Source organism: Sminthopsis crassicaudata, chromosome 1, assembly GCF_048593235.1.
Source record: "Sminthopsis crassicaudata isolate SCR6 chromosome 1, ASM4859323v1, whole genome shotgun sequence".
Taxonomy (NCBI): Eukaryota; Metazoa; Chordata; class Mammalia; order Dasyuromorphia; family Dasyuridae; genus Sminthopsis; species Sminthopsis crassicaudata.
Window position 1 is genome coordinate 77,102,141 of NC_133617.1, and position 17,870 is coordinate 77,120,010.

The 17,870-nt window shown below is 46.2% G+C and overlaps 2 protein-coding genes across 2 annotated transcripts; one reads left to right on the plus strand and one right to left on the minus strand.

Annotated features, from left to right (window-relative positions):
• The first annotated feature begins 11,350 nt into the window (after positions 1–11,350).
• Positions 11,351–15,894, plus strand: LOC141539993 (leucine-rich repeat-containing protein 14-like). The gene is made up of 3 exons (XM_074263511.1): positions 11,351–11,745; positions 13,660–14,277; positions 14,828–15,894. Exons 1-3 carry the CDS (start codon positions 11,462–11,464, stop codon positions 15,393–15,395), a joined length of 1,470 nt encoding a protein of 489 aa, XP_074119612.1. The 5' UTR covers positions 11,351–11,461; the 3' UTR covers positions 15,396–15,894.
• Positions 15,867–17,762, minus strand: LOC141540005 (uncharacterized). Its single transcript, XM_074263522.1, has 2 exons — positions 17,566–17,762; positions 15,867–17,265 (listed from the first exon to the last, which is right to left on the minus strand). The coding sequence occupies exon 2, from the start codon at positions 17,227–17,229 to the stop codon at positions 16,093–16,095; it is 1,137 nt and encodes a 378-aa protein (XP_074119623.1). The 5' UTR covers positions 17,230–17,265; positions 17,566–17,762; the 3' UTR covers positions 15,867–16,092.
• Positions 17,763–17,870: the final 108 nt, after the last annotated feature.

The window sequence follows — 17,870 nt, forward strand, 5'->3', positions numbered from 1 at the left end:
CATTCCCCTTCAGTACCCACATTGTCCTGCAAAGGCGGGTCGGGGGGAGTTGCACACCAGCATATACGCCTGTGACAAATGTGTGCAGGCATGTCAAACTCTTGGGTGCTGAGGAGGATTCAAAAGATTGCTTTTACTGAAAAGGATGGAGCGGAGAACCAAATCCAGTCTTATCCTCTAGTGTTTCCTCCTGTGCTGGAGCAGACAGAGAAATATATAGGTCCTTGGCGTCTCTCTTAAAAACTGAACATTGATGTCCCAGAATTCAACCCCTGGGAGCATCCCAGATTAGAACTTGTGTAAACCTGATTCTGACCCCAGCATGTTCCCAGGTTCAAAGCTGATCTGTCTGGGGGCATCAATTGTTTTACCTACTCAAAGCCTTTTCACCATCTCTACCAAGAACCTTAGAGGAAATAGTCCAAAATGGCTGATTCTGAGTAGAATCTGAGTAGAGGTGGAGTCAGGGTAATTGAGGTAGTCCATAAGTGAACTGCTGCACTGTTATCCAGCCAATATTTAGGAAATTGCTTTGCTTTTCAACCTAAACGAAGGCCTTGATAAATTTTATTTTTTTGATCCATCATTCCAGCCTGTGAGTTCTTTGGGAATCTTACCTCTGTGATCCATTGCTACTTTGATACTCATTTTCCATTCAACAAACATTAAGTTTGTGGCAGGATTAAGGCACAATGATTTGGGGTGGATTATTAAAAGATAAAGACATAGGTCCTGCCCTCAATAAGTTATAATTTAATAGAGGAAATAAGATGGACATAATTCTAAAAGGTTTTGGAGGGGGAAGAGGTGACTTTCTGCTATAGAGGAAATAAAAGACTTTTAATGGCACCTTAGTTGAATCTTGAGAGATTTTAACTGGAAATTTTTGTTTTAGGTGTGAGGGTGATGTGAACAAAGGCATAGAGAAGGGAAAGGATGAGATAAAAATAATGAATAGTCCCATCTTAGCTGACAGGTAGACTATATAAAGGAGATAGGGTAGTATGAAATAAGGCTGAGAAAGTATAGAAACCAGATTGTGGAGGTTTTAAGGACAGGATCAGAATTTTATACTTCATTAAGTAGGAAAGCAGAAATTGAAGTCATTTTTAAACACAAAAAGACTATAAAATCAAAGGATAGCTTAGGAAGGGGCAAGACCAGCGACATTGAAGATGAAATGTTTGAGTTGTTACGGGAACACAGGCCTGGAATCATGGAGATAGATTAGATCTAGAGGCAAAAGTAGGGAAATGTTTGAGTAACATGATGAGTAGTAGGCCCTGAGAAAGAACAAAAAGTCTGCCTGGGGGGTACTCTTTGGATTATTGCTTTAGGTGTTGATATTTAGGTTGATAATCATCTGGGTGAGCCTCAGTGCAGTATCTTGGCTCTGTGAAAAAAGTTATCAATCATCTCTCATCTAGTCATTGAAAATGCGGTTCATGCTGTTGAAAAGCTATATGGACCCTGCAGAGAGAATAGTTCCAAAACAAGAAAATTGAGTGAGTTTTCATAACTTCACTGTTGCCTCTCAGCAGTTCACATAACTGCAGTGTTGCTTTTCACATAAGGGAGGTTGAAACATGATTGGATCCAAGGGAATTGGGATCTAGGAATCTGATGACATCAGCCTTACTCATCTTTCTCACTGCTATTCAACTTCTTAGCCTCACATTCAAGACTCTTAGCTATTATGCTTTCATACTTACTATGCAGTCTTGTTAGATACTACATAGGGTGTGCTCAGTGCTTCAGACAATCTGGACTGCTTCCCTTTCTGTCCTTCCCCTCCACCTATGTCCAGCTTTTTCCTGCTTCTGTGATTTTGTTTATGTCATTTCCTATCCCTGTCCTCTCCCTTCCCCCAATCATCTGTTTAAAAGCTATCTGTAGCCCTTTAAGGTCCAACTCGAGTGATGTCTCCCTTCCCCCAGTCACAAAGCTTCTGCTCCCTTGCTCCCTAAACACCATTGCTTGCACCACCTGTCATGCACTTATGAACCACAGAATGTTTAGTATTATAGTTACTTGTGTGTAATGCATCCCCTTGTTAGATTGTGAGCTCCATGAGGGCAGAGAGTTTATCTTACCTAATCTTTTGTGTCTCCCCTCAACCCAGGCACAGTGTTCTGCTTTTAGAGGGCCCTTGTTAAATGTTTGTTAGAAGCTTATTAAGTGAGGAGGTAGTGGAAGAACATCTACTTGTAAAAAGAGTTCGAATCTTTTGGGCCTGTTGGAATTAAAAAGCCTAGAGGGTGGTCAACTAGAGCTGCCCAACTAAGGAGAATACAGAGGAACTTGAAGAAGGTGGCTGCTTAAAAGCAACAAGAAAATACAGAGGCCAGCAGAACAACATCTGGACTTTGTTTAGTTCCAGAATTTGTTTATCTTAGAACCAAACTCCTCACCTTCTGCTCATCCCCTGCCTGTTATACTACTTCTTCAGCTGTGCCTTCCCTTCAGCTCCCCTGCCTGGATTCCCAGTTACTGAATTTCTTTAGTGGAAGAGAAAAATCCCCTTTTCCCTGTCTTGGGAACTTCCCCCTGGCTTTGGGGTCTTTGGACTGGGAAGGTTCCAGTTTTCACCACGGAACCTGTTTTATTGTGTGCCGGGATACTTGAAAGAACTTGGTTGGTTATGGGGGAATAGCTATCAGTGTAGCTGGGGGGAATCTTGGTGAGTGGGAGAGGTACCCTGGATTTGGAGATGAGTGTGTACTCTCCCTGTATGTCTCCTCTCCTGGTGTCTTCTCAGGCCTTGGAGGAGGGGGGGGGGTGTCAAGGACTGCTTGGTACTGTGTCTAGATTGTGGGACCTCCAGAAGAACTGTGACTGTATCTTATCCATCCTATGTATCTCCCCTCAGCGCTGAACCCTGGTGCTCTGCGCTTAATAAATGTTTGTTAAAGTTAAAAGTTAAAATTTGCTAAAGAGTCATGTTATCACCTCCTGGAGAAGCCAGAGTTCTATTAAAAAAAAAAAACTAAATGTGGGGAGGCCTGTGATCTGCATTTAGTCTCCCCTTTCTAGTCCTTGTTTCCTTCTGTGCACATTGAGAGGTTTGGAATAGTCACGGAGTTTATGGTTCTATTTTACAAGCTGTACAATATGTACTATAATACTATATAATAGGTACTTATTGATAAGCCCTACACTGCCTATGACAGACAGGGGCTGAACCACCAGGGCTTGGTTTTAAGGATTTCTTTTTCCTCACAGAGCTGGTGTTCCTTTGTCCTTTAGGTCTGGGCTGTGGTTGGGACCACTCACTTTTGTACCTACAAAGGCCTTTAGGCACATAGCCCATCTCATCTCATTTTACAATTAAGAAAGAAAATTGCAGCCCAGAAGTTGTGAACAACTAGAATTTGAACTTGGGTCCCCTAGAACAAGTCTAACTCTCCTTTCATTGTACCACACTGCTCCTTAAAAGGTAATAGAATGAGGGGTTCAGGGGTTTTCTTTGGTGTCAATCATAGCTAGGGGGAGAGGTATGGGTGGGTGGAGGGTGACAAAGCTGGTTTTATTGGAGAGGGACAAATTTCCCATGAATGGAGTCACCCAACTCCACTGAAAGTAAGTTGGGCTGCATGTCATCTTGGGTCCCTATCACTGTAAGAGCCATGTGTGAGTCCTCAGTGAGAAGGGAGTGTCTGATCTGAGGAATCTCCCGTGTACCCTCAATATCCTTACAAGCCTCTAGCTATGTCTGGGACAATTCCTAATCCCATCTCATGTAGGTAGGTCTATAGAGATGTCTCATCTCCAGCTGTGCAGGGAAGAGAGCAGCCAATGTGTGCTCTCTGGAACAAGGAACTATCCCACAGACTTCAAAAGAGGAGCTAGACCACAGCATGAATAAGCAATATCTAGAGATATTATGTATCAAGATCCCTCAGACCAGCCTAAGATTCTGAATTATAAAATCTTGGTTGAAATTCTTAACGTGAATCATTTCTCTAAAATGGGTTCATGAACTTTTTTTAAAAATGTTTAAAATTTAATTATTTTCCTTTGTAATCCCTTGTATTTTTAATTCCTAAAAACATTCCAACACTCTTGGAACAGGTCCAGAGATTTCTCCAGAGGTGGGCTAAGAACCCCTGCACAGAAATAAGGTGGGTGGACTATATAATCCCTCAGGTTTCTTTAACATAGGAGGCAGTCTGGCTGTGACATGTTAGGCTGATCCTAGGACTAGAACCAAGGTCCTGTAGTTCATTCAGTGAGACAAGTATGAATGATATTCTCAGACATTCCTATTTCTCTGTTGGGATGGGGCTGCAGTAATAAACTGTCCAGAGTAATATTACAGAATCTCTTATTAATTAATTAATATTACAGAATGAGTTGGTGGTAACTCATAGAATCTCTATAACACCCTAAATCAGCATCCAGCCTTCATGTTCATAATAAGTCCCATTCCACTTTTGAATCACTTAGTAGTCCAGTCCAAAGAGGCTAAATTTGTGCATGTGCATCTTTTGTTTCTCATGCTACCTTTTGGGATAAACCAGAGTAAGTTAAATACGTCTTACTACACGGCCCTCCAAATACCTGAAGAGAGAGCTATTGTGTTCTGAGTCTTCAGTTTAAATATTCCTTGGTCAATCCATGGCATGGATTGTGATGTCATTCACTATTTGCTATTCCCTTCAGGTTTAGCACTTGTCTTTCTAGAATATGGCATTTAAAACCCCACATGATACAGGAGATGCAATCTTGGAGCAGAATGCAGCATTAGCCCTCCTTGTTATAGGCAGCATATCTTAAGTCAAAGCTAAGACAGCTTTTTTTTTTTTTTTTAGTGCCCTAGTGCCCTGATAATTCAGTGAATTCACAGGCCACCGAAACCAAGATATTTTCAGATAAACTGCTCTCCACCTCATTCCAAGTACTTTCAAAATTCAATATTAAACTTATAGGACTCTGCATTTAATCTTAGAATGAATTTGTCTATAAACTTTATTTGGGATCTTGTCTCTCACCCGTTAAGTGTAATCCAGCTTTATGTCATTTTTAGACAATTAGCATATGTATGGTAGGCTGATGTAGGACACAAACCAGTGGGACTGGAGCAATGAACATAATGGGTTGTAAGTGCATGATCAAAGATAGCTCCCAGTGGAGATCTGCCAAGCTGACAGAACCATTAGTGATTACTATTATGACAGGCCAGTCCACATACCCACCATCCAGAGGCTCAGGCCACCTTGCTTACTGAGACACAGATTGGATCTTGGATCCACTGCATTGCCCGTCTCTGCCAGCCCCAGGGCTACTATAGCAGATACCAAGACTGGAAGACCAGGCCCTCTGCTCAGCTTTCAGCTATGGATCTTTACCTTGGATTTTTCCTTATTCAGTCAGTTCTAATCCCCTTTGGCTCTTCCAGGGCTTGTATTACAGAATTTGACTATCAGAGCAATGCTGCCTGGCCCAACCTTTGCTGGCTACTTTGCTGTCCCAATCCGCTTCAGTTCTACAATTCTATATCCCCAGATTGCCCAGTCTAAGAAACTCCTTGATCCCCATCACTACTTCCATTCTCTTTGCCACCCTGAGATTCTCTTGATAAAAATTATTCACACGATCTAGATACATACTGATAGCTGTTAACTATAGATTCCCAGGACATTCTCCTTCCTCCATGAGTTCTGTGCCTGGCTCGAGGCCATCCTGATTCCTGCTGTTCAAACTACTCAACTCCCATGATCTATACTATTATGTTCTACATAGATGGTTGTGCCCTTGATCATCTTATAAATTCATTTTCATGATCCAGAACTCTGAAATTCCTCTATTTAATCATCTCCTGTCTTTCCCTCATTTTCCATTTATCAAGTCTTTTTTCACTATGATCTACAATCTTTCCATTCTTTGGTATTTTGCCAAGCTATCACTTCCATTGGGGAACCATTCCAACTTATACACTGCCCTTTACTTTCAAATTCCCAGCTCCTTTGTTTTATCACTGTTTATCCCTTGCTAAATTATCCCAGAGCTGGATTACTTCCAACACACCTGCCCCCCCCCCTCTCTTAATGTTCCTGGATGGACCTAAAGGAAGTCATATCCATGCTGACTGAGTCTGCTGTAAATATAATCTAATCTCAGTTGGACTCTTGCTGGAACAAAGATTTTTGGCTTCTTAATTATCTCCATAACAATTTCATCCAATCTTTTAGTCTTAAGCTTCCTACATCAGCCTCTCCCCTGTCCTCCCAGATGAGGTTCTTGCCTCTCAATTTACTTAAAGAAAACAGCTGGCTGAGATCTTCTCTGCCTCCTTACCCACTTGACCCCATTATTCCTTTTTTTTTTTTTTTTTGAAGTGATCTCAAAGCCAACCCTTCTATCCATGCCCTTAACCTCATCCCCTCCTGTCTTCTCCATGAGATTACTCAGATTATCATCCTCCTATAGAGTCTTAAATATCTCCCTAGGTTCTGGTTCCTTACAGATCCCTAAAAACATGCCCAAGTCTACTCTAGTCTTAAAAAAAAATCTTTAAAAGCCATATGTATTAGAGATTTGTAGCAGCATATACAATCTTTTTCTGTTGTTCATATGTAGAAATGATTACATTGGTATATTAAGTTCATACAGCAGAATACATAAAATATATTTTTTTCTCCCCCTGAGACAGTTGGGGCTAATTGACTTGCCCAGGGTCCCACAGCTAGGAAGTTTTAAGTGTCTGAGACTGGATTTGAATTCAGGTCCTCCTGACTTCAGGACTCTATCCACTGCACCACCTAGTTGCCCCTGAAAAAAAAATATTTTTAAGAAAACATTTGTCCTACACTACCAGATGTCTCCACTTTTCTTTTGCTCTTCATAATCCTTTGAAATATGGCATCTAATCTGGAACTGCTGTCTTCAAAGTTGCCAGTAATCCTTTAGTTGCTCAACTAATGTCCTCTTCTCAACCTTGCTGCAGCATTTGACTTTACTGACCATCTCTTCCTCAGTCCCCTTTCTCTCTGGGTTTTCATGACATTAGCTCTCCTAGTTCTTCCAACAGGTTTTTCTCAACATCTTTTGCTGGGTTATTATTCATATCACGTCCTACTGTCCTGGGCCCTCTTATCTTGGTGACTTCCATCAGCTCTCTTCATTATCTCTGTACAGATGACTCATACAATAATAACCACTCCTACTTTTCCTTCCAAGCTCCAATCTAGCAGTATCCACTGCTTTCTGGACATGTCCAAAACACAACTCATATATTTTCTCCCAACCCCCCCTTCCTTTGAACTTCCTGTTTCTATTGAGAGGACTGCCATCCTTCTAGTCATCCAGCTTTTTAAGCCCTATTATCCTTACTTGATTCTTACTCACCCCTCATATCTATTAAGTTACCAAACTGAAATAGCCTCCTGATCAATCTGTCTTGTATTTCTCCATTCTGTTGTTCTTCATCTTCCACAAAACTGCAAAGTGATTTTCCTGAAGCACAGATCTAACCATGTCACCCCCTTATTGTACCTCATTCCTTTCTATAAACTTTGTGGTCCAGCCATACTAGCTGCTATTCACACATGACACAACCTCTTTACCCTTGTATTGCTTGTCCCCCATTCCTGGAATGCTATTCTTTTCCCCTCCCTTTTAAACCTGGCATACACAATCTGTGCAAATAGTTGGTGGATACAGAATACAGAAGATAGTAAGACATACACAGAAAACACTAGGGCAACTCATGGCCCTGCAGGCCCCCACATTATGCTCCCAGGGCCATTTTTAGACAATTGATGATAAAATACTTTTTAATTCCATTATCTGCTTGGGAGAACTTCCTTCTTCCTAAAGGAATAAGAATATAAACTCTTATACCACATTTAAAATCTTAATATTGTGTCTCATCCTTTCTGTAATATCATTTGGACCAGGGGGAAATCAATTAAACAGGATTTCTTAACTCTCATAACATCTATGCAAACAAGTTTGTCCTCATAATGTAAATTGAGGGCAAGGAGTTTCAAATTTATCTTTGTATTCTTAGTGCCTAGCACAGTACCTGATGTGCAGCAAATGCTTAATAAATGCTTCTTGATTTAAGAATAGCTATTGTTCACCCTATGATTTTCAATGGAATAGCCTCATTTTGTGGGTTCATCTATAAATTTATCTTGGACAGACACTGAAGATGGACATAAGTTAGACACAGAATTCAAGAGGAGGGGTTACCCTTAATTGTTCCACCCCTCAACCTTTTGAGTCATTAGGGACTGCCTGGCTTCCATGAAGTATCCAGAACATCCATAGCCATGGTTGATGTTATTGCAGCTGTAGACGGGCTGTCAGAGGCCAGCCTTGTGGAGGTGAGCAACATCCTGAAGCAGGGATGAGGACTGGAAAGTGAGGAGAAAAGGGGATTCTAAGCCTTAAAACTTATCAGTGCAGATTACCTTTTTTAGTCCTTGATCTGGACTTGCATCCCAGAACCACCCCTTACTCCTCTTTCCCCCATCCTCATCACACACATACCCAAAAGTACATTTTTTCTAATCTCTCTGTCTGCTGGCCCTGGTGCTTCCAAATTCTCTGACCACACCCAAACAACTGAGGGTATGAAGAAGGAAGTTTGGGGAGAAATAGCTGGAATGAGTAGGTCTTGTGTAGGAGAGCCTAACCTTTTCATTTTCACTATATTCAATAAACTATGTGATTACAGTATGTGAAGGGTCAGAGCTTGTCAAATGTGGGGTCGTGACCATAAGGAAGTCATCTCGATTTTCTCGATTCCATGTCTGTGTTTTTGAGCAATATTCCCTATCAGTTAAATTTAGATTCAATCCAGCCATTGCCATGGTGGCAGTTGATGAGCCTGTATTTTCATGATGAGTACCCTCTGGTGGTCAGAGAGGATACTGTAAGCTTTTTGGAGATTATAACCAAGCATGAGGCAGAGAATAACTCAGGTAGTTCCTGAGGCCCAATTTAAATATACAGCTATATGCTATTATTGAAGCAAGTTGTGGTCCCTTTAAGAAACTATTTCCTTTTGATCTGTGATCTTTTTCAGATTCTTCCTGGGCATATCCTCCCTAGACAAGTTATCTTTCCAGGATGCCAGAACCTTTGATTCAATTAGAAATCCTGGTCAAAAAGCACTCCTTTGAAGTGTTAATTCCAATAGGAGATGTGGGCTGAAAACTGATGAGTCTAAGCCAGGGAACCCAGGCCCCCACCTGGTCTAACCTTTGTCATTGTGATCTGCTCAGGCTGTCCTAGCCCCCCCACCAAGATACCCAATATAACAGCTTCCTTCAAGTAAGGCCTTTGCAGATGGACCCAGGTAGCTCACTCAGCTGCCAGGACTTTCTGTCCACTGAGAAAGCATTCTCAGTGCAAAACTCCGTTTTCCAACAGATCGGCCACTATAGAAGTCAGTCTTTTGGTAAACTGATTTCTATCCAACAATAAACTTTCATTTTGCAACTAATAATTCCGGAATGAGTGGATTCTTTCACTCCTAAAACCTGTGGCCGATTTAAAAGATATTCTTAACAACTCTCATTGTCACTAATCTCTTGACCACCAGGAATTGAGACCACTCAAATGGCATTATCTTGTAGGTTTAACAGAGTCAGCTCACAAGACAATTTGGACTGGTGCCACTATATGATATTGATTGCCCTTTTAAAATCTATTCTATACCTTAAGCAGCAGCTTTCTAGAATTTTTCTAGTCATCCCACCAAGTGCAAGTGATAGTGTTTTAACTTAATTTGCTCAAATTTACTTCCTTGTATTGAGATATTTAGCCTAGCCTCTATAACTCAGATTTTCTGTATTTGAATCTATAAATAACTAATGGAATGAAAGAAAAGTGATAAGGTGAAAATAAGGAAAAGAAATGGAGGTTCCCTTTCTATAAATTTGGCTGAGAAAGGGAGGAGTGATTTAGATAGTAGCTTTGACGAGGGGAGCTCCAAAACTCACTCTCTGACTTTGGGAAGGAGCCATGAAGTAAAGCACTTGAAGCTCCTAGAAGGAGAGATTCTCCTTCCACCCTGCCTCAGAGAGAGACCGCCCCAGGGAATCTGATAAAGTGGTTTGTCCAGGTGGGGCTGGTTGAGTCCTGAGATAAAAAATTCAACTGAAGATCTTCAATTCAGCTCCATCAAGAGCAGCCCCCAGCTTGTAGCCAAGGCTTCTAAAAAGAGCCAATCTTAAACCCTCTCTTTGCAGAGGAGCGAAAATGCCAATGAAATGCTCGCTCTTCCTGGTATAGCAAACTGTCCGCTGGAATATTCTCTACCAGAGCTACCCGCTCTTTATCCTCACCCCAACGAGGAACTTCTCTGCCAGGATTCCTCCACTGAGGAATTCAGCCTTTCTATTCCTGCATAGCAAAGGCTGATTTTCTAATGCCAATAACAAACCCCTTATCAATCTAGGTTTCCTTTATGAAGAATCTCTGCTTGCCAGAGGGGGGTTCCCCCAAACTCCCTACCCATGTGCAGAACCCCAAGGGGGTCCAGTTGGTTCCCTGAACCCTGAACCTGCCACTAGACCTTATCATTTAACTCCCTGACCACCAGGAACCCTCACCTCATTTTGGCTCCCAGAATCTAATCTCGTCATTTGGTTCCCCGACAATCCTAAATCTAGACCTCATATTTTGGTTCTCTGACCAAAGGGAACCCCAAAACCTAAACCTCATCAGCTCGAGGGAATGGTAGAGAAAAATAGAATTTTTAAAAGGATGAGCATATGCTTCTCTAGGGAAGGATCCAGCGATTGGGGAGAGAAGGGAGATCAAAAAGTGAGGAAAAGCTGGAGTCGCCTAAAGCTAAATGCGATACTTGGGCTGTCTTTGCTGGACAAGGGCTGGATCCAGGCAGAGAGGAAGGGTGTCTCTACTAGGCACTAAATGTCCATCACACGTGCCCAAGACGAGGGACAGGGAGCCCTGGACAGGGGCGGAGCAGCCCAGGAAGCCAGGGCAGGCGTATCGCAGCCCGGAAACGCGGCAGGGAAACAAGGAATCTTGAGGGACAGCTCCTTGGCCAACCACGAAGGGCGGCGCAACAAAGGGGCACCTGATAGCCAATCCTCTGTGAGCTCTCAGCTCCGACTTGTCTCCATCCAATGGAGTGTCAAAACGCCATCATCCAGTGCGATCGTCGCCCGCCTAGATTCCCGCGTCATGTTTTTGGCCGTTGGCTGTTGATTACTTCCACTAAGAGGATGAGAGCGGGGTCGAGGGGCAGGGCTTGAGGGGCAGCCCCATAAGGGGCTGGGGCTGGCTTCCCTTGTCAGCTGCCCGGCCGCCTTTCCCCAGCTTTGGCTTCCGGACCTAAGCCTGCGCATAGCCCCTTTTCATTCACGCCTGCGCTGATAGGAAGGGGGAGGGGTTGGGCGCGGTGTGGGAGGCGCGCCTGCGTAGATAGAATCCCTTCCGCAGAGCCGCGCCTGCGCAGAGGTGCCAGGCTGGTTCCGCAGAAATGAAGTCGCTTTTGGCCTTGTGTGCTGTGCAGGTGACCCGGTACCAGACGTTGGCTTGCCGGGCTCTGGCTTCCCTGCCTCGGGAACTGTACCCGGTCTTATTCCGGGCCGCTTTCATAAACGGCCAAACGCTGGTGCTGCAAGCGCTAGTGCAGACGTGGCCCTTTCCGTGCCTGAGCTTCCGGCAGCTGCTCCCCCAGCCCAAGCAGATGGGCTGGCCCGAGAAGCCCCACAAGGAGAGTGTACAAGCCGTGATCTTGGCGCTGCTCGCGGCGCCGCGCAGGTAAGCCAAGCTGGGACTACTCCCTGGCATGGGGAAGGGAACTATTCTTCCACTGCAAGGCGCTGTGCGAAGAGCCCTGTAAATTTCTCTGTAGTAGAGAGGGATGTCACATACTCACACCAGAAAGCCTGCTTTTAGGGTCCGGAAAAACCAGGGCAGTGGCCTCTGTCCACGGAGCAGATACACACCCACGTGTAATTTATTTTTTGGTGAGGCAATTGGGGTTGTGTCTTGCCTAGGGTCACACTTTTGAACTCGGGTTCTTCCGAATCATTATGCTACGTAGCTGCTCCCTCACGGAATATATTTGATAAATGATCCTTGAAAGAACCTACTAGAGGGGCAAAACAGGAATTGCGTGGAACTGATGTCATGTGCTAGCCCCTGGAGCCTTCCGGTTCAGACTCTGAAGGGTCAGGGGTGGTTTTGCCTGTGGCTGCAGAAGGGGGTGGTCACTTTGGCCTTTGGTTTGGAAGCTTCATGCCTCTAATAAGCTCTCTTACGTGGGGTAACTGAGGTATCTGCGCAAATTATCTAAAAGGCTTGTCATTCCTGAGGTATGTCTCATACTTCTATCTGTGCTTTTCAGGAGGGAATCTAGCAGCATGTAGGGGTCTGACCAACATTCCTTTTTCATGGGGATGAAAGGAGGAAAGAAAGGGAAAGGGAGCCTGACTTGGGACTGCCAAATTAGGGACTGAACCAGGGCAGAACCCTAGGTCTTCCTTAAGGGTATCATTGCCTAGCTTCTTAAAATTTGGTTGGTGACCTCATATGGAGGTCTCATAACTGAATGTGGGAGTTGTGAAATTAAGATTTATCAGGAAATGCTTTATATATGTTTTATATATCTTTCTTCCTCAGGTCACATAAAAACTATTGGGGTTGTGAGTGGATTTAAGTTTTAAGAAGTCCCGATCTGTTTACTTGTGGAGGTCTTCTAATTGGAGAGGAAATTAGGGAGATCTTTTTTTCCACCTATATAATAGTTGGCATTTATATGGAGCTTTGAGGTTTGAAAAGCACTTTACATGTTAACTCCTTGAATCCTCCCAATTACTCTGTAAAGTAGATGCTTATCCCCATTTTTACAGATAAGAAAACTCTGGCAGATAGAAGTTGATTCAAACAGGGTCACCCAGCTAAGTGTCAGGAAGCTTTTCAAAATTCAGGTCTTCCTAATTCCAAGTTCTGTGTTTTATTCTTTGTATCACCTATCTCTAAATCCTTTGGTGTTGTGGCCTTAAAAAATCTATGAATCAACTCACTTCACCAAAGACATATCAGTCCAACCATAACTTACATAATAACGTGAAGGATTAATTTTTAGATGACAGCCTGGAAGCAAGGTCCAGTTAGGTTGAAAGAATCCATGGAAGCTTGGGTCGTGGTAATGGTTGTGGAGGAAGGGATCAAGATTTTGTGGAGATAGACATGGTTAGGACCTGGCAACTAATTAAACCTGAGGAATTGTGGAACTGGACATCACTGACAAGTTTATTGGTATTTATGCTGCCTTGAGGATGACTGAGGTGTAGCCACATCCCTTATTTGGTTAGTTTGTCTTTATTTCTAAAGGTTTTTACATACCTTCTTCTCCCTTTTTAGGGATCTGGCTATCAAATGGAGGATGGAAAAAGCTTTAAGGAAAGGAAGGGGTTAGATCTAGAATCCTGAATGCAATGAAAAAGGCAGGCAAGATGTGACTGACCCAGGGATCTACACATCTAGACAGTAGTGGGAAAGTTTTAAGTACTGAGAACAGGACCTTGAGCTAGAGAGATATTTGAGGAAAAAGGCTAGTTAGGCCTGGAACCCCAAAGCCCTGATCTTCCCCCAGGACATCTGCCAGCCCCAATTTTCTGTCCAGAGTGAGCTGTCCAGGTCATGGTCACAGCCTTTTTCTCCTTGCAGGAAGCCTCATCTTCGAGTGTTGGACATGACTGGTTTCCTGGATGCCAGCTGTGGGCAGGACCCTACGACCATGAGCATGTGGGCTCGCTCAGTGGCGGTGGCAAGGACTTGTCTCAGTGCCCAGACTCAAGCTAGGGCAGCTCAACGCTTAGCCAAACGCCGCAAACTGGAGCCTCAAGTCCCTGTTGCTAGTCCTGTGGAAGTGCACACTGACCTGCTAGTGAACCGAACTTCTTACAGTGTCCTGAAGGAGGCTCTCCTGACCAGCACTTGTGGTCCCCTTCGCCTTCGCTGCAGGGACCTTTGGGCTGAGGAACTGTCAGGTCCTAGCACTGTAGCTCTCTTGGAGCTGCTGGATCCAGTGTGCCTGCGCCAGATAGACCTACGCTTCAACAACTTGGGACTTTCAGGCCTGTGTATGGTCGTGCCCCACATGGCCAAGTTCACCCACTTGTTGAGCCTGAAGCTACAATACAGTAATGTGGATGTGCGGCGGCTCACCACTGAAGCTGAGGGCAGCTTCCAACACTTTGTTTCCGCGATTGGACAGCTGAAATGCCTCAAGGAACTCAACATGGGCTCCTCTCGACTCTCAGGCCGCCTTCATCAGCTCCTTAGGTGAGTGGGCCTAGGTTTCCCCAAACAATAGATTTTTTTTTATCATCTATGGGAGAGGCACATAAGAGGCCCAATGAGTAGAGCTGCAATTTGACATTTACTGTATTGTTTACTCTGCATTTTCGGTAAGTACTTGGGGCACTTGTTAGGGTAAAAACAACCCCAAGTAGAAGTTTTAGTGTTTGGGGAAGAGGAAAATGATTAACACTGTAGGAAAAGGGAAATAAAATCCCCAGGGTATACAGCTTGGGAGGGAGAATTGGGTAAGGACAAAGTGGCCTAGGCTTGGGAAGGGGGGGGAGGTGTCAGCACAACAGGAGGGGTTAAAATCCTTATGAGGAATGCTAGAATGGCATATACATGCCTTTTCCCCCTAAAGCTGTATTTTTCTAGGACCAGTGAGCTGACAAAGTAGAGGGTCTTAGAAACTCTAATGGCTGGAGTCAGAGTGTAAAAGAATTTTAGCTTGGTGCAGCCACGAGGGCCTGTATATCTATCTTGGTTTGTTGAACTATTAAAATGACCAGTGCCTATATATATTTCTCTGCAGCGGCCTACAGGGCCCTCTGGAAAGCCTGGAACTTCCCTTTTGTGCCCTTCTTTCTGGGGACTTGAGTTACTTGGCCCAGAGCCCCCATGCCACCCATCTCAAGAAGCTGGATCTCAGTGGCAACAAACTGTCTGGTGACCTCCTGGGCCCCTTTCAGAAACTTCTAAGGGAAGCCTCAGCTTCCCTGATATGTCTGGATGTTACAGAGTGCCAGCTCATGGATGTCCATCTTGTTACTATCTTGCCCACCCTATGCTCCTGTACCCACCTCCGCTACATTGGTCTCTATGGTAACCCTATTGCTAGTGCTGGACTGAAAACCTTGATCCAACACTTACAGGCCTTGCCTGAGCTTCAGCTGGTGGTACACCCAGTCCCTGTGGATTGCTATAAGGACCTGCCCTGGCCACCATCTTCAGCCAGTCTCCTAGAGGGTACTGTGGATGAAGAGAAACTTGCCAATGTGCAGGCTGAGCTGCAGCAGTTGATAGAGTCCATACAGCGCCGTGATGTGATGTGGACCATGGACATCTATGGCCACAACAGTTTTGACTACTTCAGCCTGTAGAAGAATGTTTGTATCTGTATGTGTGTGTGTGTGTGTGTGTGTGTGTATATATATATATATATATATAGGGAATGGGAGAGGAGTGCAGGGAAAGAGAGGCAGTATATGTCTACTTTGCTACTGATGCAAAAGACCATCCCAAGGTGGCAAGTGAGTGCCTCTTGCTCTGAGTTTTGGCAGAACCAGAATGGGCTACCTACTCCGTATGTGCTCCTAGATGGGATTGTGTGTTGAGGGTTATAGATTTTTCTATGCCCCTGTCCATGATGGACATGACATTGTGGTTTTTCTAGGCCCTGAAATTCAACTTTAGAGGGGAGGAAGGCCACCCTTTTCCTGGGGGTGGGGATGGGGTATTTATTTGTAATTCTAGGACCCACGAGTCATTCATTGTACAAAACCTGAACTTTTTGGTCCACGACCCCTTCAGTCCACCCCACCACCTGTCACAGACGATCACAGACCACAACATGAAGAATAAAGGCAATACCAATGTAAAGGTGTCCTCCATTACAAACAGTCCCCAAGAACCCAACCAACCTCCCCTGTTCGGCATTTCCTCCCCGACCCCACTTCCCACTCCAACTTGGCGCTTTTTTTGAGGGATGGGGGTAACAACTGATTTCCCTACTGTTTGGTGGGCCCATATACCCTGAGAGCTAAGAACATAGGGGAAGGGGGGACCTCCCAGACTCCCTCATAGGAGCCAGGTATCTGAGTGGCGGGTACAATAGCAGGCCTGGAGTAATAAGGCATGTAGTTCCTTATAGGCCTGCTCCCGCCAGTGAGGCAGCAGGATCTGGTTATTGAGGACTCTCAGATTGGGAGTCCCCCGGCACAGAAGTGTGTAGAGGCAAGCCCAGCGGCTCTGCAGGGCCAGGCGAGTGCGGCAGTTGAGGATAATGCCCCGGACTGTCTTCTTCACACGAAGGGCTTTAAGTGCTGGCAGGTCAAGGTGGCGGAAGACTAGGCCCCGGCTCTGAGACACATCTAGAGTTTCCAGGGATCGGGACTCGAGTGCATAGGATACACCCAGGTCCTTGACTGGCACAAGTACGTGCAGGACCAGGGTCTTGAGGTTGGGCAGGGCCTTGGTCAGTTCCTGCATGGTGTCTGGGCACACCCCCTTAAAGCTCCAGAAGTATTTGAGCTCCAAGGTGTGGAGCTGCTGGAAGCGCGTCAGCAGCGCCACTGATCGGGCGGACCAGTCGAAAGGGAGCTTGGCCCTGCTAAGGCGAGGTGCCCGGACCAGCAGCCTCTCCAGCAGCATCTGGAAGTTGTGGATCTGATCCAGCTTGGTGAGGCTCACCTGGGTCATGCTGCACGTGCCCGGTGGGTAGAAGTCGGGGGGCTCCAGGTGCGTCAGGGTCCAGTTGAGCTCCAGGTCCCGCAGATCTCCACAGTGGACACCCTCCAGGAAGCCAGAGAGGAAGTCGGCCCAGCGGGCCCCCTGGTCAGCCAGATCAAAGCTGGCCCGGAGTCGCAGCAGGCTGGCTCCGCGGGCCATGAGGTGGTAGGCATACTGGTGCACCCAGTCCTTCCAGCGCTCAAACTCTCGTGCCGACACCAGCACCACCTCGAGGCCGGATTGGAAGGCGCCCAGCCGCATGAAGTCGGCAGTGCGCCACAGGCGGGGTGTGCGCATCAGCTGGCTCCAAGCGCGGCACACCTCGGCCGCCGTGCACTTCTCCGCCTCCGTCAGGAAGGAGAAGATGTGCAGCTGGCAGTCCACCGGCAGAAGGCCGAACGGGAAGACGCTACGCCTGCTGGCCCGGCCTTCCTCCCGGCCAGGGACTCCCCGAACGCCGCCTCGCCGCCGCCGTTTCCGGGGCATCGCTCCAGCCGAAGCTTCCCGCGGCTCGGCGGGGTCCTGAGATGGGGCATGGTGGGAGTGAGGGAGCGCCGGGAGCCTAGCCCAACGGCCCGCGGCCGGCTGAGGCCCAGCCCCAAGATCCGCCCCTGAGCCCCGCCCCCTGGTCTCTTCCCCTTGACCCCGCCCCGACCCCGCCCCTCCCCCTCCCGAGGCCTGGGCCCGTCGCTCCACCTCCAGCACAGCCTACCTCTGAGGGAGTGGATCCCACCCCTCAGCCTAAGGCCCGCCTCACCATGGGAACACCGCGGCCGGCCCCTCCCTCCGGCCGGCCGGCCCTCCATCCCAGCTACCCCTTACCTGGTAGTTCCGGGCACGGGCGATGCCTTTTTTCTGTCGCGGCGCCAGCCTAGCGCGTCTCAGAAACCGCCAGAAGAGGGAGGAAGGAGCCAGGTTGGCTCTCTTCAGGAGTCACCAGTCGGCGCGCGCACTCTGTCGGCTCTCACTTCGGAGCAGACGAGTTCGCAGCCTAGAGTGCCACCTTCCCGCCCTCTTCTGACGGAAGTGACGTAAAGCCGGAGACTAGGGAGTCTCTAAGACTGAGAAGGGTAGTGTGAAAATCTCCCTGGCGGGGTTGGGGGGGGGGGGGAAAGAACTCGGCCAAG